Below are 22057 nucleotides of genomic sequence, written 5' to 3'. Positions count from 1 at the left end.
CCAGTCTTTTGTGTCAAGTTAGAGAGTTGAGCTTCTCATTGCTCCTGAGAGGAAAAAAGTCAGCAGAATCCGCCTCCTGTCTTAAGGGATTGCTGAGCCCTGTGTAAGGTTGGGGAAGTATTGGAGGAGGAGTGGGAGCAGAAATCCTAACCCAGTGGAGGGGGGTTCCCCCAGGTTTTGAATTGCGCTCTCTCTCCCGCTGTATGTTACTTGCAGGATTGCAGGCTTTTCATTCTGGACATGCTATTCGTGCCGTTCTGTGTAATTTTGAGTTCACAAAACATTTCTGGGGTTTTCCACTGTTTCTTTTTTAATAAGTTTTCAGGTAAAGTGTAGGGGGGTGGGAGATGGGGTTGGGTGGGGAAAATCCTGCTAGTGTTACTCTGATTCTCCTTGGAGAAGCTATTGCACTAATTCCAGTGGCCAAACTCATGCTAGAGAAAACTAACTCTACCAACTGGAAATTGCTTTATTTGGGAGGTGTCTCTGGCTGTGCCGTGATCTTTGCTTTTTGGGAGGTGAGGTGCTCTCACTCTCACCTGTGCTTTTCATCTGTGCCAGTCACAAATAAATGCCTGACAGGATTTCTGTGTTCACTTCCCTTACACCTCTTATTTTCTAGCAATGTCCTTGCTAAGTGAATTAAGACCATTTAATGAGATAAATGGCTTGTTCTAAATGCTGACCTCTGCCATACAGCATAAATCTCATCTTGGCTTCAATTAGCCTGAACAGTTTTCCTCATAAGTGCACTTAAAATGAATACCATTAGGAGGCCACTTTGTATTCAAGTATTCAAAGATCTGTACTTTTGCTCTTGGCTTTAAACTGACTTTTCATGTTAATTGCAGTTCTAAATGCAACTTCAGGGCTTGATCCTGAAGGTGCTGAGTACCTGAAAGTCCTCTGGAGGGTAATGGGAGTTGTGGAGACTTGACACCTCTTAACATCAGGCTGTAAATTGGGTTTAGTAGGTCCTGGAGGCTAACCTATCCCGTTCCTCCCAAATAAAGTTCCTCCAGAAGAGGCATGTTGGTAGGGCAGAGTGGGGGGGTTCCCCTGCTTGTGCTGCACCTCTTATGTGGCTAAATGACCATGAAGTTAGATCTCCACTCCTACTGCTTCAAAAACACAAAGCCAAAGGAGATCCTCCGCTCGCAGTAGGGAGGTCTATGCCACATGCTGTTAAGCAGTTCTGATTCCATCCACAAGAAGGCAGCGGTGCACTTACGCTAGCCAGCTCATTAAATGTAAGTATTAGTCTAATTACATGAGAAGCAAACATTTATCCAAGAAGACTGCTTTCAATGAATCAGTCAGTCAAATAATGATCTCTGGCACTAACCACTTCCTGTAGAAAAAGCTGCTTAATCTTCATTGTTGTACTAGGTCATGGAGAAGAAGACTGATGCCTGGATAGAGGAGGAGGTCTGGAGAATGGAGATTTACGTCTCTCTTGGAATAATGGCCCTGGGCCTGCTGTCATTACTTGCCATAACTTCACTTCCCTCCATCGCAAACTCTCTCAACTGGAGGGAATTCAGTTTCATTCAGGTAAAGTCAATATTTGCCTATTCCAGAGGTTAAAAGCAGGATTAGAGCCAAATCCTCCAACAGAGCATGCAGCCTGCTTCCTTGTCTGCAGGAACTGAGCGTGAGGGGCTGGGAAATGGATTCTTCACTGCAGCCAGCAGTACCAGTGGGGAGCTGCTACAGCAGGCTGTGGAGAGAAGTACTGGGGCAGAGTCTGCTGCTCCACCCACAGTCCCATTCATGCACAGTCCCACCGCACTCTGGCCCAGCAAGTGCTAGAGAGCAGGGTTCTGTGGCCCATAGGAGATGACGTGGAGTCTTGCCTGCGTGGCCCCCCAGCCTGGAGAAACATTTCCACTGTGCTCTGTTTGGGGCTTTGCTCTCTCGCAGAGAGGGCCGGAGGATCTAGCCTTTACTTTGAAAGGCGTCAGGTTTCTTCTTGTCCCTATGCAATCCTGTAAGGTCTGTTAGTGAGCTGCATGCTGATTAACGGCAGACTCTGCTGCTCATTTAATGCCTTGTCTGAAACTTTCTCCCTTTGGTTTTTCCTTTGCCATGTTAGAAGGGTTAACTCTGATTTCCTGCCAACATTCCAGCAAAGGCTTTGCCGGCCTAAAATTCCTCCTGCCAGTTCGGTTGGATTCCCCTTCCCTTCCCCGCCTACACCCTGGCATGATGCTGACCTGCTCAGTTAAAAAGTTCTCATAGTAGTTAGAAATGCAAAATGCCTTTTAGGTCATTTTAGTCCCTCTCCCTGCCAGGGTAGAAACGTTCCCTCCAGTTAGCTTGTTCCCCCACAGAGATGGCTGCGTTTCAGTCATGCATAATGTGATGATCGTGCGGTGTAGAGCTTGCAAAAAGCATTGGGGCACATCAGGATGAAAGGTGCAACAGAAATGCAAGCTATTATGATTGCTGCAAGCAGAGATCCGTGATTGTTAGGGCTTCTAAAAGACTGATCATTAAGGCATTCAGCAGAGGTAGCGTGCTGGGGGCATAGGCTGGCTAGGTTGCAATGTTAACTAAAGTCTTAACTAAGGGACTTATGCCTAATATTATCCATCCTAATAACTATAGTGACAAATACATATAGGGCTTTATGAGAGTAATGGGGCTTAGATATAAGTCAGGATTCCCTAATGTTAAGTGCTCCTGCAAAACGCCTAATAAACAGCAAATGCTTGAATCCTGCCAGCATGGAGGAGTTAACTGCAATGTTAGCATCTTAAAAATAGAAGGAGGAGTCAAGATTTGAGTCCTGCGCCTGGAGAATTGTTGATGGTACATTAACCCAAACAAAATGAAGTATTTCTTCACACAACGCACAGTCAACCTGTGGAACTCCTTGCCAGAGGATGTTGTGAAGGCCAAGACTATAACAGGGTTCAAAAAAGAATGAGATAAATTCATGGAGGATAAATTCAATGGCTATTAGCCAGGATGGGCAGGGATGGTGTCCCTAGCCTCTGTTTGCCAGAAGCTGGGAATGGGTGACAGGGGATGGATCACTTGATGATTACCTGTTCTGTTCATTCCCTCTGGGGCACCTGGCATTGGCCACTGTTGGAAGACAGGATACTGGGCTAGATGGACCTTTGGTCTCACCCAGTATGGCCGTTCTGATGTTCTTATGTAATCTGTGTAATGGCCTATGGAGATGAACATACTGGAAACACATAAAGGAATAATGTAGCATTTCCATTACTAATGCTTGGCCCTCATATAGCGTTTTAACGAACACTGACTAATTGAGCCTCACAGCCGCGCTGTCGTGAGGCAGGCAAGCATTATCCTGATTGTACAAGTGGGTTAAGGCAGGCAGCAAGGCTGTGACTTACCCAGAGCTACCCCACGAGTCAGTGATACAGCCAGGCTTTGAGGGGGGAATTCCAATGCAGGGCTGTGTTCATTAGACCACCTGGCCTCTCATCAGAACTGGAGCAGAACAGGTCAATTCACTCCTTTGATCTGCGTTTCAGGCTTTGGGTTGTCACATAGGTGGATTATCAACGTACAGGAGTCCCTCCATTGCAAACCCCGGTAGCTCTGGGATTCCTTTTTAAATAGCCAGAAGGGTCTGGCTTTGATGGCCTCAAGATAAAGCACTCAGCTATCCCAGTGATGGGCTCAGTGGAAGAACTTAAATAAAAGAATGAGCATAAAATAAATATCCTGACTACTAAGTAGACAGATTTCAAAAGGTCTGGGCAGCTCTGCTGTCATATAAATGAGCCAGTGGCATTTTTTGTAGGTACAGAGCTTCAGGGTAGAATTTTCAAAAGCACTCAAGCCCCATTTTCAAACGGGACTTCGGAGTCTAAGGATAACATTTTCAAAGGTGCTTAGGAGCCATTGTCAGAAAAGACTCAGGAGCCTCAGTCCCATTGACTTTCAATGAGAGCAAGCCTGCGAAGTGCCTAAATTACTTCTGAAAATGGGACTTGGGCTCCCACTTTCACTTTTGAAAATATTGCCCTTGGTCAAACCTTCCTCCTTCCAGAGTCGTGAACCATGCTGCATGCAAGCTGCCTGCTCCCCTCCACCACAGTGGTGTGTCTTTGAGTATGTCTACACTGCAATAAAAGACCCACTGCACATCTGCGGCTGGCCTGGCTCAGCTCACTGGGACTCAGACTGCAAGCCTATAAAATTACGGGGTCAACAACTTTCTACTCACACAAAACCGAACACCCTTGCTCCGCCCTCTGCCCTGCCCCTCCTCTGAAGCCCTGTCCATGTCCCACCCTTTCACAGAGGCCCTGCCCACTCCATCCCCCCTCCCTCGGTTGCTCACTCTCCCCACCCTCACTCGCTCGCTCATTTTCATCGGGCTAGCTCGGGGGCTGGGGTGCAGGAGAGGGTAAGGGCTCCGGCTTGGGGTGTAGGCTCCAAGGTGGGGTTGGGGCTGAGGGATTTTGGGTGCAGGAGAGGGCTTCGGGTTGGGGCTGAGAGTTTCGGAGTGCGGGAGGGGGCTCTGGGCTGGGGAAAGGAGTTGGGATGTGGGCGGGGGGGGTGAGGGCTCTGGCTGGGGGTGCAGACTCTGGGGTAGGGCTGAGGATGAGGGGTGTAGGAGGGTGCTCCAAGCTGGGACCAAGGGGTTTGGAGGGCAGGAGGGGGATCAGGGTTGGGGCAGGGGGTTGGGTGGGGGGGCTGAGGGCTCCGGCTGGGGGTGTGGGCTCTGGGGTGGGGCTTTGGATGAGGGGTTTGGGGTGCAGGAGGGTGCTCTGGGTTGGGATCGAGGGGTTTGGAGAGTAGGAGGGGGATCAGGGCTGGGGCAGGGGGTTGGGGCCCAGGATGGAGGCAGGAGTGCAGGCTCCAATGGCACTTATTTCAAGCAGCTCCCGGAAGCAGCGGCTTGTCCCTCCTACACGAAGGTGTGGCCAGGCAGCTCTGCAAGCTGCTCCGTCTGCAGGCACCACCCCTGCAGCTCCCATTGGCCATGGTTTCTGGCCAATGGGAGCTGCGGGGGCAGTGCTTGGGGCGGAGGTAGCAGAAGGAGCCCTCTGGCTGCTGCTACAAGTAAGAGCGGAGGTGGGGACATGCCGGCTACTTCCAGGGACCCACATGGCACGGACACTAGCAGGGAGCCTGCCAGCCCCGCTGCGTAGTGCCGCCAACCGGACAGTCAAAGGCCCGGTCAGCGCTGTCAGGATCCCTTTTCAACCAGGTGTGCCAGTCGAAAACCGGACACCTGGTCACCCTACTCAAAGGCCAGGCTCCAGCCTGAGCCACAGTGTCTATACTGCTATTTTTAATCCTTCATCCTGAGCCCCTATCAGCTGACCCAGGCTCTGAGACTTGGTGCCTCATGTTTGTCATCACAGTGTAGACATACCATGCACACACAGTCCTGGAAGCCAGCACAGCTGTCTCTTACTAGTGCATTTAATAAGAGCATAGTACATGCCCTTTGGCAACCATTCTCAATTCATTCTAACAATGTGTTAGCGTTGGTATCAACCAGATAAATGACTCCCTATTCCAAAATAGCTCCTGGCTCCCCTGCACTGTGATTGGCTGGCTTAGTGCATGGAAATCCCAGCTAACTTACACCTATTTCTGTAAGTGCAGGATTACAATATGTCTTTGCAACACAAGCTACCCAGCTGATGGGAATGCAGAGAAGGCAAGAGAAGGTCCACTTCCTGTGGACATATCATGTCGGAGAAGCAAGTTTAAACTTTTTTGAAAAGCCAATTTCTAGATTTTCCAACGAGGAATTTTTGGATTATTAGTGTTTAAGCAAATTGGCAATGCACTTCCTGATAGGTGGAGAAACTAACACAACAGATGCATTTATTATCCTTGCACACTAGAAGTGAAAGTACATGTGCAGATGTTTATTTTTTCCTGCTAAATGAATGCATGGTGGAATACAATATATTCTTGTTCACTGTCTCTAGATGTAGTCACTATACTGTGCACTGTACAGTGCAGGACACTTTATCCAAAGTGTTTAGGGGTTATAATAAACTTGAGACTTACATAGTTCTTCACATTCAAAATGCTGTACAAAATATTTGAAAAGAGTGAAAGATTTGAAAAGGTGCAAGCTGAACATCTATTGGTATCAAAGCTTTGCTCCCATCTTGGCCTCAGCCAGCAGTGATGTGTTTAAAATGAAATTCCAACTTCAGAGCTCTTTATTTGCCTGCTTTGAGGCAAATCAAATTGGCCGAGGGTCTTCTGGGAATTCTGTCCATCAGCAATTTTTTAAAAAATAAATCCAGGCATTATTTTTATCCAATTCTCATCTGGATCGTTTCAGGCCTCATTCAGTAATGTGAGCACTGTATATTTGTAGTGTTTGATCGCTCCACTCTTATTAAAATATACTTTTGGTGCGTAACTGGACAAAAACTTGCTTGCGTGTGCAACCTTAAAGTAGCAACACCACGCTTGTGCGGCTGCACAAACCCCGAGGATTTACGATTCTTTTAAACGTTCAATTTTACAGTAGTCCCTGCATATCTCAATATTTAAAATTCATGGGAACTATACATGATATAGACATTGCATTTTATTTTAACAATGGCACATGTGCGTAACTTGACTTAAATGGAGAAATTGTTCATCTTCCCTTATGGTTTGTTTTCCCCAGGGTGTTTCAGTTTTAAAACTGACTCAAATGGCACACGGCGCTTCCGTTTTTGTCTTCTTGGAGTGACTTCCAGATTGAAAAAGGGGTGTGTGTGGAGGGGGGAGGGTGTCTTTGCCTATTAACTTCTAGCCCTGCAGACCCCCCCTGGAATCTGAACGTCAGTCTGACCTGGCTTCTTTCTGGCTCATGCATCACCAGAAATCAAGACTCAGGAGTTCTTTAACCATTCTGTTGATGATGAGAGAGCCAGAATGGAATCCAGCTCACTCCCCCATTGCTCTATTGACTCTGCTGTGCTAACAGGAGTAAAAGCAGTAGACTTATCAGGAAGCAAAAGATCACTCTGAACACTTCAGCGTACAGACAAGTCTAAACAAGCCACAAGGGACAGATGTTAGCCATGGTCATTGATGCCTCATTACTGGAATGCTCCCAGATACTATGGATATGAGGGTGATATAAGAACCTCTCTACAATAGAAGACACGTGGGAAGCAGACTAATTGAGTAAGGAGGTACTATTTTTACATAGCACTTTTTAGAGTACTTCAACATATGCTGTTTTAATGGAATCCCACATGGGCAGTAAACCCATACGGTAACAGCATAAAAAATTGTATTGCTAATCAAATAGTTTCTTAGCTAGAAACTGAACTGAGGAAGACAGCAAGAATTACATGACTTCAAGATCCAATATCGTATCAGGGCTAGAAATGCTGGCAAATTAGTACACGTGTTTTCAGGATGCTTAGCAGCTTCTTCATCCTATTAGGCCAGTAACCTGTGAGACTTTCAACCTTGTGCATTCATTTAGCAGCCTCTAGGGATATGTCTGCACAGCAAAACAAAACATACATGGCAGCAAGTCTCAGAGCTGGGGTCAAATGACTCAGCCTCACAGGTCTTGCACTGCGGGGCTAAAAACAGCCATGTAGACATTAGGGCTCAGGCTGGAGCCTGGGTTCCGAGACACTCTCCGTTTCAGAGCCCAGGCTCCAGCCTGATCCTAAATATCTACACTGCTCTTTTTAGCCCTGCAGCAAGAGCCCTGCAAGCCCAGGACAGTTGACTCGGGTGCTAAGACTCACTGCGGCAGGTCTTTTGTTGCTGTGTAGTTGTACCCTAGAATGAGTTGGTGTTGGGGGGAGGGGATAGCTCAGGGGTTTGAGCATTAGCCTGCTAAACCCAGGGTTGTGAGTTCAATCCTTGAGGGGGCCATTTAGGGATCTGGGGCAAAAATTGGCGATTGAAAGCAGGGGGTTGTACTAGATGACCTCCTGAGGTTCCCTTCCCGCTGCAGGCCAGTGTCCCACTTATGACAGGCCCCCGTGTCCCTTGTATGCCGGTGTGCTGTCCCCACCTCACCTCAGTCTTTGGCTACTGCCCAGTCACTATCTAGCCCCCATTGAATGGGGCTGACTGCAGTATATAAGCCACTCATCACAGGCAAAGGGGGTTTGGACCTGCTGCCTCTGCCTACCCACAGGCTGCCCCCGGCAACCCCAGTACCTAACTGGCCTTCGACTAGGCCGCAGCCTGGGGGGGTTTCCAGGCCAGAGCTCCCCAGCTCCCTTGGCCTTCCCCCAGCCCTGCTCCACTCTAGGCACTTAGTTAGGCTCCCCAGCAGCCAGACCCTTCTCTCTCTACATGCAGAGAGAGTCTGTTTGGACTCCTGGCTCACAGCATCTTGTGGGGCCAGCTGGGCCTGATTGGGGCGTGGCCCCAGCTGTTGCTGCCTTCCCCAATCAGCCCAGGCTTCTTGTCCCCAGCCACAGCCCTCTCGGGGCTGTTCTAAGCCCCTCAGGACAGGAGCGGGTGTCTACCCTACTACACTCAGCTTATGTGCGTGTTTTAGCCACTAGGCAGTGCTGATCCCACATATTGACACTTTAGTCAGTAGAGGGCAGTAGCACACAACATACAAACATTGTACGAGGTAGAGGGCCCAATACAACTCCCATTACAGTCAAAGTCTCCCATTGATTGCTGTGGGAGTTGGATCGGGCGCCAACATCATATTATTATATAACTGCTCATTTGTATAACTAATGAATTAGCCCACTGTTGCACTGTAAGGAACTTCCACGATTCTGGACTGAGTTACAGCCTTATCTAGGGATTCCTTGCTTATTAGTGTTTTGTTTCAGGTCACAAGGTTAACGTCATTTAAAGGTAGGCTTTTTTTTTTTTCATTTAATACTAACTGATCCACTGTGATGCTTTGTTTCCTTTTGTCCTAACTTTTGTTTCTGCTTCACTTCTACCAACAGTTGTTTAAAAAGAAACTGAAGGGGGAAAAAAATAATTAACTTCAGCCTCAAGTGCCATAACTTATGTGAAAACCCTTTTGGATTAACTCTCCAAAAGAACACTTTGCCTAATGCAGAATGTTATTGCTTCACTTTGTACATTTTTTTTCCTCTCCATTTTAAATCTTTTCTCTGAAAGATTAGTCACAAGCTGGTACTTCCTGCCACTTTTCACCCAGGGATTTTTGGCTGCCAGTGAGAACTAACAGCAGATAAATGATGTATGAGCCATGATGAGTCGATTGCTGCTGTTAGGAGCACTGTATCTTTCAACTGCAATCAGGGCACATTCCGGCTAGTTATCATTCTTAATTTTCCAAATAAGATGAACCTCTCCTGATCTAGTTGGGGGAGGGGAGGCTTGTTATCTCTTAGTCTTAGGAATTTGATGAGACTTTGAGTAGGAAGGAAGGATGGGTTTGGTATGAAGGATGCTCTAGGGGATAAGGTGCTGCACTGGCATTCAGCAAACACATGTTTGAGTCCTAACTCTGCCACTGACTTCCTGTAGAACCATGGATAAGTTCCCCATCTCTAACGTGGGGATAATATTTCCCTAAATCATAAGGGTGTTGTAAGGATGAAATCCAGTAATGACTCTTAGGTGCTCAGAATGATGCAGGTCATTTAAGTAGCTAGCTAAGTACCACTTATAAGGAAGTAGATTCCATAGAGCTTCTTTCTTCTCCACCTCCCAATCCTTTTAAATGCCCAATTAATTACACTGAGGGACAAATACAGTTGGTCTGTTTTGTCATTACTAACAAGGTTACTTTTGAGAAATCTGGTAAAACTGTAGACTAACAATCACAAACCAGGAGGAAACATTTTAGAAGCAGCAATTTCCCAGCTGATTTTTGTTTTCCAAATAAGATGATTTGATCTTTACTCCACCCATCATTCCTGCTGCTCCCTCCCCACCCCCACCCCCACCCCCAATCACCTGACTTAGCTTCTGGAAGGCAATGTTTCTTGGCCATGACTAACAAGAAGCATTGATCAAGATTTTGGGGGACTACAGTTAAACGCCTAAGTCCATATTTAGGCTCCTAAATAAGTGGCCCTGTAGCAGCTGCTGGCTCTGCAGGCCTCTTTAAAATGAGCCATTTAATACATGCTTTCACCATAGCATACACTTGGGATTTGCCCCAGTTGCAGCTATGTGGGACCTGCACAAACCCAGAGTGGAGACAGAGAAACCACTCTAGGCTATCATTTACACCAGCTTGTTTCTGATTCAATTGTTCACTCAACCTCTGTACGCCAGTTTCCCCATCACTAACTTGAAGATAGCACGTATTCAGAGGTGGTGAGAGTTCGTTAATGGTTACACTGCGCATCGAAGATGCTTGTCTTGTCTAGAGCCCAGTCCTGCTCACAGCAATGCCAATGGCTAAACCCCCATTGACTTCAGTGGGAACAGATTTCGAATCCTTAGCTATTATGCCCTGCAGACAGGGAATATCTTACTTTAGCAAAGTGCCATGAAAGTGTTCAGGGCTTTATTTGCGCTAAGTATTACTACTGTGAGAAGTGTGGCACCTCAGTAAATAGCGTGTTTCTTTTCCTTGTAGTCCACCGTTGGATTTATTGCCCTGGTAGTCAGCACCCTACACACCCTCACCTTTGGATGGACAAGGGCCTTTGATGAAAACCAATACAAATTCTATCTGCCGCCAAGTTACACACTCACACTACTGGTGCCATGTACTGTGATCTTAGCGAAAATATTCTTTCGTTTGCCCTGTATCCACGGAAGACTGCGGCGCATTCGGAATGGCTGGGAAAAGGGAAGGTACGTGAAATTCACACTGCCCAGTGCAACTGGTGAATATTCAAGCGGAGAAAGTTCCAGTAATGTGTAGCAAAGCCTCTCTTAAGATGGAGAATTTCAAAGCACTATGAAGATTTCTCGAGGTTTTTCATAATTGTGTATGTTTGGTATAATTGCCTTGTGGGTTGATATTCATAGTTGGTGACTTTAGAAAATCAGTTACCATGAAACTAGTTTATGCAGTAGTATTTAAAATATATTGCTGATTCGCTAGCATGATTATTGCCTTAAAAAATCATCACGACGTTTGAGAGAGCAGCTGTAAATATATGTAGAAAATGAATGGAATTCTGTAGGTTGTATTGGTCTATTGAGACAGTAGCTGGTGGTACTCTGTACTGACACTTCTCTATTGGGGCCCCAGCTGCTCTCTTTTTTAAATATCCAGGGAGACCATTTGAATCCCATATGATTATAAAGAAATCCTTCTGCATGAGACCTGATGGACCATCTGAATCTGCTGCTAAACCAAAACAACGTTTCTGAGCAGTGTGAGTGGTCCTTGGTGTTCTTCCACATGAGAAGTTGACTCTGAAGCTGAATGAGGACAGTATAAATCTCAGCATAAACTACTTAACTCCTGCCACCACAGCAGAAACATCCAGTTATTTGGAGAATTGTGGGATGTGCTTCCAAACCTGATCCCTGGATACAACAAATTGGATGGCACATCTCAGTATTCACTACTTTCTCAAATGTGGACAGTGTATTTTTTGGTCTTGTAGATGTGGGCGATGCATGTGCATATTTGTACAGTTGGAAGAGTTGATTTATTTCCAAAGGTTATAATAGATTTTGAAGACAGCACCGTGCCTGAAGTGCATTTACACCTTAGCGTAATCTGCAGTGGTCATTGCCACCACATGTTCTCAGCGATATGAAACCAAAGTTTAGTGCATCCCCTAATGGAAGGAGTGTAAAGATAACCTCCAAAAGGACTCGCAGCTTCATGATATTGACTCTGGGCACTGGGAAAACGACAGCTGCCAGCTGAATTAGCAGTGAATAATGGGGCGACGCTGTTTGAAACTACTCTTATTAAACTCAAACCACCTACATCTCCAACCACTACTGTATCAGGTGTATTTGTTTCACCACCAGCAATGACACATCTGCCCTCTCTGTGACAGATCCAGTACATCCAAAAAACGCGGCTTTACAGCTATGAACATTCTCACAAAGGCTAAAACTCATCTGTCTCTGACCAAGTCTCAGTCATGGAATGGACACCAATGCAGCTACTCATTATGGGCCTGATTCTCCAGTGCCTTTCACCTTCAACAGTCATTTACTCAGCTACAAAGTGAGTGTCATACACTAGCATCATATGCAGTTACATGCCGCCATGCGTATCATCTCCGGCACCCTGTGTCCGACTCCACTCCCCTGGCTTCCAGTTCTGAGCAATATTGCTCCTCCTCCTATCAGATGAGAGGTTGCCACTGGCAGGTTACTGGGGAAAGTATGCGCCAACTCAAGCCTGCCACTGCACAATGACCTTTTCAAACCACCAGTTACACATTTGCCATCACGTCGCCCATTATGGTCTCATCCGCCACGTCAGGATGTTAGGGCGGAAACATTCTGGCGAGAGGAATGGATATCTGTTATAATCCCCAACCAGCCCCTCGTCGCCAACCCCACAATTTGCCCACCTAGTTTTGACCTGCCCCATTGCCAATGGTCCCTGTTGAACAGGTTTCAGACCAGGCAAGGTCTCTGTGCAGCCAACCAGTGCCACTGGGGCCTTTGTGACAGCCCTTTGTGCAGCCGCGGCCCAACACAGACGATGCCGCACATTGTCGAGGAACGCCTGCTGACTAGGGTCAGCGGTGGCCTAGAAGAACTGCATCCCGCCAGTGAAGATGCCATCGCTTGGCTAGACGACTACGCACACGCGAAATAAAAATACTAGCATCGTTGGCAGAACTTCTCACTTCCTTGGCACAGGGGTGAACGATGCCCACACTCTGTGCAAGGCAGGGGAGAATCAGACCCCATATTTGTTTTTATCACAACAATTGTTCAGACTGTCCACAGTCTAAATTAATACACCATTTTTGATTGAAAACACACCAATGTCGTAGGTGCTTTACAACACATGCAAATCCACAGTCTTTGCCCCACAGAGATTCCAACTTGTCTGTCTACGACGACTGCCATGCTTTACAACAGATCCTTTAAAAAGGAGACTCAAGAGGAAATAGAAGAATGTCTCAAGAACGTAAGATGTTAAGATCTGGTTGTAATAACCTGGTTTCCTACAACGAAGAAAGGACACAAGTTGCTGCTGGACAGTGCCTTGAAGATATGACAGGTGTCAAAACCTGAATCACCAGAGATTTTTAAAAGTTGCAGCTGATCAGAACTTGCTGTTCAGCCTTAAACTGCTGGGGAGAATAAAACTTACAAGCTGCTATTAATAGTCCCCCTGATGATATTCAGGTATTTCTGCTGTTGTGTAAGAGTCACCCTGGAATCTCAAAACACCATGTCTTCCTACTAAATGAAAGGAAATCAAGACAAGAGTCAGTGTGCTGGATTTCATAATCACATGATAATTCCTTCAATAAGAAGGGAGTTATTGTGTGTCCCTGTTGTGCCTTTCAGGGCAGGGAGAATTATCGAGAACCCCTCCATGCCCAAATCATTATCTGCTAATGTCACTCGCAAAGCAGATAGATTTGACAGTAATATGTGCAACTGAATGGCAAATTACAGCTTCTGCGAGAGGTCTGAGCCAAAATCACCTCTGGTGTAATTCCATCCACTTCAATTTAACTCCTGGAAGCGAATTTGAATTCAGTCCACTTACTCATTCCAGCCTCCTGCTGGATTTCATCATCAGGCAAAGCCAACATAAAATCACTAGTTTTCACATTTTCTGGCTAAGGTAAAGAATCCTGATTCTGATGCTTATTCTCACATCTGTGCTTCCTCTCACTCCCCTGCAGCAGGCAACCTGGTAGACTGCTACACTGTTGCCAAAAAAGAGGAGGGGGAGAGAAAGTTGCATGAGCCTTAGGCTTTGTCTGCAGTGTTTGTGTAAAAAAAAAAATAAGTTTTTTTTAATATCAGGATAACTTTTGCACTGAGACATAGGGTTTGGCATCAACAGGATCACTCACAGAGCAAGAAGTGGTAGGGCTGAACCTGTAGAATCAGGGGCGGTGAATAGGTGGGCCAAATCCAGACCACCAGTCACTTTTGATTGAACCCCAAAATATTTTTATTTACTTATTATCATTATTCTTGGTTTTTTTATTATTTTCTTTGGTGTCTGGATCTTGCCTATACCCTGACCAAGAAATTTGGACCTTGACAAAAAATAATTGACTACCCTGGGACCAATTTCTCTACCTACAGAACTTAAGTCCTAACTTGTGCAACTTTCAGAATGACTCTACCCTTTGGGGTCTATATCCTAAATCCCTGATACTAAAATTTTGAATAATTTATTCTGACTTTGTAGAAATAATAATTTTTAAAAAGTGTTAAGAAAACTTTGAAAATGCTCTTTGCCTTTTTAACTTCTTTCCCCACTGCGTTATTTGATGTAGCTAGGGGGTTGAGGAATGTTAGCATAAACATTTCCTTGTTACTGTTATTACTTTTGTACTCCGTGTTTGTATATTTGTTGCAAGATTTATAGCTGAAATGGCAAACTGTTTGTATTTTTATTTTCTGTTTTCCTTATTTTGTACCTTTGGGGTATAAGAACCAATTGTAAAGCTGTGAGAACAGGGCCAGTTTTAATCCTCTTTCATCATTGGCCTCTCAGTCTTAGAATTATAGCTCTATAAAGATAGAATGAATGTGCCTGTATAATGGCATCAGTACTCACTCATTCTTGTGTGCTGTCTCTTTTTCTATAGACAATACAATGTTAATCTAAAGTATCTTTCTGTTAAATAAAGCTATCAATAAAGCGACGTGATTGTCCAGGATTTAAATGTGAGAAACAAAACCTAATAACGTAAGCAGCTGGTGTTTGCTATTGTGATGGGAAAAGATATTACCTAGAAGGACCAATGCTCTGATAGACTTGTCAGTTCTATGTCATATCAGTGTAAGAGGGAATATTCCACACATTTGCATTCGTTGTCGCTGTAACAGATATTTAATTATGTAGGCCTTTGTGGGTACTGATCATGGATATAGTACAAGCTGTTGCAGCTCATGAATAGCAGAGCTTAATTCAGTAAGCAAAAAGTTGCCTTAATATAGAGCTAAAGAAGAAGGGGACAATGGATGAGTTTAGTGAGAGTGGAAAGATGCAATCTTTAACACTGTCTCTTTGGCCTCAGTTCCTTTAGGCACTACCTCAAGGAAGTGGGATAACAGATCCACCACTTCTAGATCTGCAGTGTAGCATTTTAATGAGCTAATTTGTAAATTGATTTTAATGAGTTAATTTAAATTCCTGTGCTAAAGTTTAGCCTCTGCAGGTACAGCTCTCTAACGCCTTCCTTATTATACAGGGCTTTTAGCAATGTCTTTGGTCTCCTGCTCTTCAGGGATTTACTGACAAAGTGATTTATCAAACTATGGTTAAATCTTAAGTGGGATGCAATTGCTTGAAAACTGCTAGAAGGTGTATTTCATAAAATTTCTCCAAGTCACCAAGAAGGCTCGCACAGGTATATTAGCTATTACATCTGAAAGTTTTGTCACTGTTTGTGTATTCTCTATCTCAATATTTCATGCATCAAGTTAGTGGAATCTGTAGATTGTGCCTTAGCTTTGAAACAATGGATTTGTTACACTAGGGATGTTTGGTTCAATTTATTGTTTAGTGAGTGACAGTTTTGCAGAACTCCTATACGGAGTAGTTTCCCACTACCAAGAACTTACGTGAAACTCAGAGCCAGATAATTTAAATTAAACATGTGATGTACAGTATGTGGGTACAATATAACCTTATTTGCTGTTCTTGTTCATGGAGCAAATGAATCACTTTTCATAGATGTAGGGCTGGAAAGGATCATTATGACAATCTAAGTTGACCTGTGTAGTATTGGCCATGTAATTTGATGATTCCTGCAACAAACCCAATGACTTGTAATTGACCTAGAGCATCTCTCTTAGACAGATGTCCACTTTTGATTTAAGGACAGCAAGTGATGGAGGATCTACCACGTCCAGCTGGTCCACTGGTTAGTTACCCTCACTGTTAAAAATATTTGCCTTTGCCCCTGATTTGAGTTTATCTAGCTTCAACGTCCAGCCAAAATCAGCTGTTATCCCTCTTTCTCCTGGATTAAAGAGTCATCTACTATCAAATATTTGTCTCATTCAGTATCCTAGAGGGAGTAGTAGGAAAGCAGATGCTAGAAGAGAGCCAAATTTGCTTTCTGCTAAGCCAAATTCCCACTGAAAAAACAGAAAAAGAAAATGAGAGGCTCAGCTAATGACTTATAGGGGGCCTTCCTCTCTACACCACTTGTTTAACTCTATGTGAAGTCATTGACTAAAGACTATTAATCTGATTTAGTTCATGCCAGCTAGATGGTGGTTGAGCCTGAGGCTTAACTGCACACCAATGTGGGAATAGCTCAATACTTGACATTTTAACGTTAAGGCCATTGACGCAAAGGGGCTTCCTGATCTGGCCTCTTAAGCAACACATGTGGAGTATAGAACAGGAGAAATATACATGCCTGGGGCATGTTTTCCCAGTCCACTGGCACCCTCATCCCTATAGACCCCGTAGGTGCAGATAACAACGCTGGCAGAATTAGACCCAAGTGTGATGTAAAACAAGAGCCTACCAGCAGCTCTCAGATTATAGGGAAAGTTTCAGCTGTGCAGCACTACATGCCACAGCTGGCAGAATGGGAGGCCTTGACAAATGCAGAGGTGAGTCTAAGTTTATATACTCTGCACCTTCTTCTGGTCTCTTCAGTGTATCCACAACCAACTTAGACTTGCACCCAATTTACACTCCTACCCCCACCCCTCTGAATTTGGCCCCTACATTATAAAGGAATTGGTTTCTGTAAATCAGGACTTGCCATAAGATTTAACCCACCAGTAGATCATGAAGGGATGCCTGCTGGGCCGCACCCCGTGGATCGCTGGTGGGGTGAAGCAAAATCATGTGGGTTCTAGGGTGCAACAGAGGGTGTAGGAAGGTATGAAAAGTTCCACTTTTCCTGCTGTTCCTCCTCTGCTCTATCCCTAACCCAATCTCACATCTGCTCCTCAGTCTTCTCCTTCCTTCCCAGCTCCTGCGATAGCTCTGTTTCATGCGACAGCAGGGCCAGGCCCACAACACTCCTGAAGTAAGTCTGCTGCTGGGAGAATAGAGAACTACCCCCCCCACCCCGTCCTCCTCACCTCCCCATTGGCACCACCAGCAACCCACCCATCACATTCCCCTACTACCTCATTTTTACATTGGGGGTGATTGATATAAAATGAAATTTGACAATTTATTATTCATCACTAATGGGAACTCAATGGCTTGTGGATTACTGTACTGATTCTCTGGGGGCCTAGGACAGTTTTTTGCTCATGCACAAAAAAGGCTGAAAATCCCTGGAGTAATTTCCACAGTATGAGGCCAGAAGAGAGGAGTAAAGCAAGAGAAACAAAACTGGAAGATTTAAGGAAAAAACATCGGACAGGCCAGCCCGCACCCACACTTCAACTTTACTTTCTTTCATCTCCTCTGTACCCAGCCTTGCACTGGTAAATTAATGCATGTAGATAGAGGGGAGTCTGACTGTAAGGAAGTCCATTACATCCCCTTACACACCACTTGTTGCCCATTATCTGGGCACAATCTATGTGAACTTCAGCCATCATAGCGGAGTGAATCAATTCACAACACTGCAGCCTGTCACCTCTGTGCACTGGAATTCACATCCCACCTGAGTTGATCAAAGCTCAGATGTGGTGGCCTGGAGGCCACAACGCAAGATTCCCTTTTTCTCGCTGCACGGGGGACGGGGTGGGGGGGACTAACGGGAGGGCAGGGTGGAGGGCATTAAGTATTGCTGAAGATTTAGTGATGGATTTTGCATGTATGTTTGTGTTTGCTCTGGGTGCTTCACCTTGAAGTTAAGACAGGCTTATTTTAAAGCTAGATAAATACACCTCAGCAACCTAAAACTGGTATACTCCAGACAACACACCAAATGAATGATATGGGGAGGTTAACATCCAAGCTGTGCAAAGGTTTAGACATGCTGGAACTGGCTATGCAAAGAATGCTCTTAATCTAACAGGAGGAATTTAAGATTTGACATCAGCATTTTGACTTCAATATAAAATGCAACACTGTCCGCAAGGAAAGCATCAGCGCTCGGCCCCAGAGAGCTAGCACAGGCTATGCAAGTTAAACTAGTTCACAGAGAACTGTTCTTCACAAATGCTAAATATTTCCTTGCTCATACGGGCTTTGATATACTGAAGAACAGGCTGTGCTGACACCTGCTGGCTTTCTCTTCAGACAAAGATACATCATGCGAGTAGCTCTTGGGCTTTGCTATAGTTCTCCCCACCCATTGCACACAACTCTATGGTGAAACTACACTTCTGTTTAAACCAAGAAGTAGACAGGGTTATGGTATGTGCGATTTTCTAAGAACCTGTTTCAGAAGGATCCTCTGCCACTCTCCTCATTCAGATCACAGCTGGGACATAGCTTCTGTTTTGGGAAGGGCACGCATCCCTTAATGGGTGCAAAAAAGAATTGTGCACCACTGGAGTGAGCCTTTGCTGTCCCATCTGTACAGCAAATGCTGCATCCATGAAAACCTGCTGCAGTTAAGATGTGGGCAGTAGGCAAAGGGGGTGAGGGGGCAAGAAGGGAAGAGAAGAAAAGCACAAGGAAGGGATGAATGGATTGAGCGATAAAAGGGAAGGCTTGACAAGTTAACCTATCTAAGGTAGAAAACAACCAGTCCATTGCCACTAAGAACAGCAAAAAGAAGTCTCACCTTTCCTGTCCCTCTTTACTAGGCTCATTCATAATTGCCAAGTCTATGTGCAGAAGTCCAGCAAAAGGAAATAATGGGGAAAAGATCTGGTTTCAAAGAAGAGCAGAACCCTTCCTGAAACACTGCCAGACAATACATAAAGAGAGACAAGGTGGGCAAGGTAATATCTTTTTGGACCAACTTCTGTTGGTGAGAGACACACGCTTTTAATCCACGCCGAGCTCTTCTTCAGGTCTGGGAAACGTAGGCGATGTCTACACTACCGCTTATGTCGTATAACTTATGTCATGCAGGGGTGTGAATAAAACACACCCCACCACCACTTGTTGGGGGTGGATTAATTATGTTGATGGAAGAGCTTTCTCCCATCAGCGGTGTAGAGCAGCTAGACTAGAGATCTTACCGCGGTGCAGCTGCATTGGATAGCTATGCCACTGCAAGCTCTCTAGGGTAGATACCGAGTGTCACAGCGAAATACAAGGTGGAACAGATAGTTTAGCGTAAGTCGTTAACACATGCTGTAAAAAGAAAAGGAGTACTTGTGGCACCTTAGAGACTAACAAATTTATTTGAGCATAAGCTTTTGTGAGCTACAGCTCACTGCATCGGATGTAGCTCACGAAAGCTTATGGTCAAATAAATGTGTTAGTCTCTAAGGTGCCACAAGTCCTCCTTGTCTTTTTGCGGATACAGACTAACACAGCTGCTACCCTGAAACCTGTCATTATGCAAGGCATATTGTAAGAGACCATTCAAGGTGAAGTGGCCTATTAACGGCTCCAGTCCTCGGGAGGAAAGGGGGAGCAACAGCTGGGGATGGGGGCAGCTAGTGGGTTATAGATTGTTGTTATAAGCCATAAAGCCAGTGTAGGCAGAAACACAACTTTTGAATTTGTATGTAACTTAAGGGCTGGTCTACACTGCCAAGGTTTTTCGTCAAAAGGCAGCAGAGGTGTACGCACTGCAAACCACTTTTTGCGCCGACACTCCTCAGTTGCAGCGCTGTTAAAAAAAAACAAAAAAAAACCCACCTTGACAAGAGTCATAAGGCTTTTTGCACCAAGGTTTTATCGCCATCATGCCAGTGTAGACACCATGCCTGATTTTAGCGCTGTTATTGGCCACTGGAAGGCGTCCCACAATGCCCATGCTGACCACTCTAGTCAGCAGTTTCAACTCTGCTGCCCTGCTGCCGGGTGAACAACCTTCTGTCCCTCCCCCTTTAAAGCCCTAGGAATTTTGAAATTCCCCTTCCTGTTTGCTCGGCGCACATCCTCCGTGGTGACCATGGCGGCTCCACACAGCAAACGATTTCCCGCTTGGACCACTGCGGAGCTACTGGATCTGATGAGTATTTGGGGCGAGGAGGCTGTCCACTCCCAGCAGCATGCCAGCCGTAAGCATTTCGATATCTACGGCCAGACTGCGTGCAGCTTGCACAAAAAGGGCTACGATCAGGACATGCTGCAGTGCAGTGCAAAGGCGAAGGAGCTGAGGCACGCGTACCACAAGACAAGGGAGGCAAACCGTCGCTCCAGTTCTGTGCCCCAGACCTGTCGTTTTTATAAGGAGTTGGACGCTATCCTAGATGGCATGTCAACCTCCACCGTCAAGCACACCGTGGATACTGCGACAGGTCTGGAGCCAGTGGAAAGTGGACCTAGCCCAGAGGAGGAAGTCATTGATGAAGAGGTGGAGGCTGAAGAAGATGTGGAGCCCACGGCAGGGCCGCCCAGTGGTGCATCCAGTTAGGAGTTGTTCTCCACTCCGGCGGTGTCTCAGCAGTCACTCTGTGGCGAGCCAAGAGAGGAGACCCCTGATAAGTGGTTTAGCTTTGTGAAGTTCTGAAGCGGGTTGAGGGCAGAGAAATGTACAAGACTGGCTGTGTTTCTGTGTGCTGGGCATTTCCACACGCAGCTAGGCAGTACGGCAGAACAGGGAGTTGATGCACTCCGAGATTTCATGAGAATCCTCCAGAGAGAAACTTTCCTGGAGGTACTCAGCAATCCTCTGCCGAAGGTTCCTTGGCAGAGCTGCTTTGTTCCTTCCCCCATTGAGAGACACTTTCCCATGCCACTCTGCAATTACTTGGGCAGGGACCAAAGTTGCACACAGGCAAGCAGCGTAGGAATGGGGGCAGAAGCTGAAAGCATGTAGCAGATGCACCTTTGCTTCCTTGCTTACCCTCAGGAGTGAGATATTTTCCATAGTGACCCCTGCCTGTGGAAAACGGTGGGAAAGTTTAGAGTGTTGACCCCCATAAATGCCTGGGGACCCTTTCACATTGCTTTTCTGCAATGAACAATGCCCCTGCCCCTGGGTTCACTCACCATGCTTGGGGTGTTCTCCTGCATGTGTGCTTGCCTAGGGTCACCGAGAAAGTGATAGGTATGTTACCAGCTGTGTATTTTAATGCAGCGTTTCAATGCTCTCTGTGTAGTTGACAACAGTGCTTCTGTTTATTGTTAATTATGCCTCTCTAGACATGACCTTGAGAACCCCCTCCAACAGCAGGAGAGCGTCTGTGCCAGATAAGAAAACGTCTAAGACAGAGCAAGAAAGATATGTTCCGGGAGGTGCTGCTGCAGTCAAAGGCAGAAAAGTTTGAAAGCAAGAAGCAGAGGGAAAGCAACAAGTGGGAAAGGAAAGAAAATGATGCGTACAATAGGGACGCCACAGAGAGTCTGATAAAAGTTTTGGACCATCAAACTGACATGTTCCAGTCTCTCATAATGGTCCAGACTGAGCAGATGCGTGCTTGCCCTCCCCTTCAACACATTCAGAATTCCCCCTGCACATTCCTTTCTGCTTTCTGACACTTTGTGCTTTCCTCTAAACTCCGCACACACACACCCCCCATAGACAGCATTTCAAACGAAAGCTGTCTTATGCTCAGCTCTGAAAGTCAACCTCCCTTCCCCCCCCAAGTATCTTCTCCCCCCAGGAATCTGTGTGTGTCTATATATGTGTGTGTGGTGTTGGGTTGTGATTTATTTCACAATAAAAGCAAAGTTCTTTGAATTATAAGCACTCTTTATATGTTTCCATGCAAGTTATGGTAGCAGATGGCACCTGCAAATCAACAGGTATGTCTGTCAGTTCCTTAATTAAATCCTAGGCCTTAACAATCACTACTGCTTCCTAGCATATCAAATTTAATTAACCATTGCAGTCCCAATCATAGCAACAAACATTACTGGTTTTTATCTTCAAAGTGTTGCCTCAAGGCATCCCTGATTCTTATTGCCCCACGTTGCACCCCTCTAATAGCCCTGGTATCGGGATGCTCAAAATCAGCAGCCAGGCATTCTGCCTTCACAGTCCACTCCGAGTAA

General features: G+C 45.7%; 1 protein-coding gene across 4 annotated transcripts in view; it reads left to right on the top strand.

The window, feature by feature from the left end:
* STEAP3 (STEAP3 metalloreductase) overlaps positions 1–21658 on the top strand; it is a 53926-nt gene extending 32268 nt beyond the window's left edge. For 2 of the 4 annotated variants that reach the window (XM_074967208.1, XM_074967211.1), the window contains exons 4-5: positions 1390–1554; positions 10517–12791. In XM_074967208.1, coding sequence (XP_074823309.1) covers positions 1390–1554; positions 10517–10807 — 456 coding nt within the window. In that variant the 3' untranslated portion in view covers positions 10808–12791. Of the gene's footprint in view, positions 1–1389; positions 1555–10516; positions 12792–18744; positions 18883–21205 lie in introns of those variants that run through there. The other 2 variants (XM_074967210.1, XM_074967209.1) reach the window with 2 other exon arrangements.
* Positions 21659–22057: the final 399 nt, after the last annotated feature.

The sequence above is a fragment of the Natator depressus genome, chromosome 11 (genome assembly GCF_965152275.1).
Source record: "Natator depressus isolate rNatDep1 chromosome 11, rNatDep2.hap1, whole genome shotgun sequence".
In the NCBI taxonomy this organism is placed as follows: Eukaryota; Metazoa; Chordata; order Testudines; family Cheloniidae; genus Natator; species Natator depressus.
This window is presented reverse-complemented; position numbering and strand designations above follow the sequence as displayed.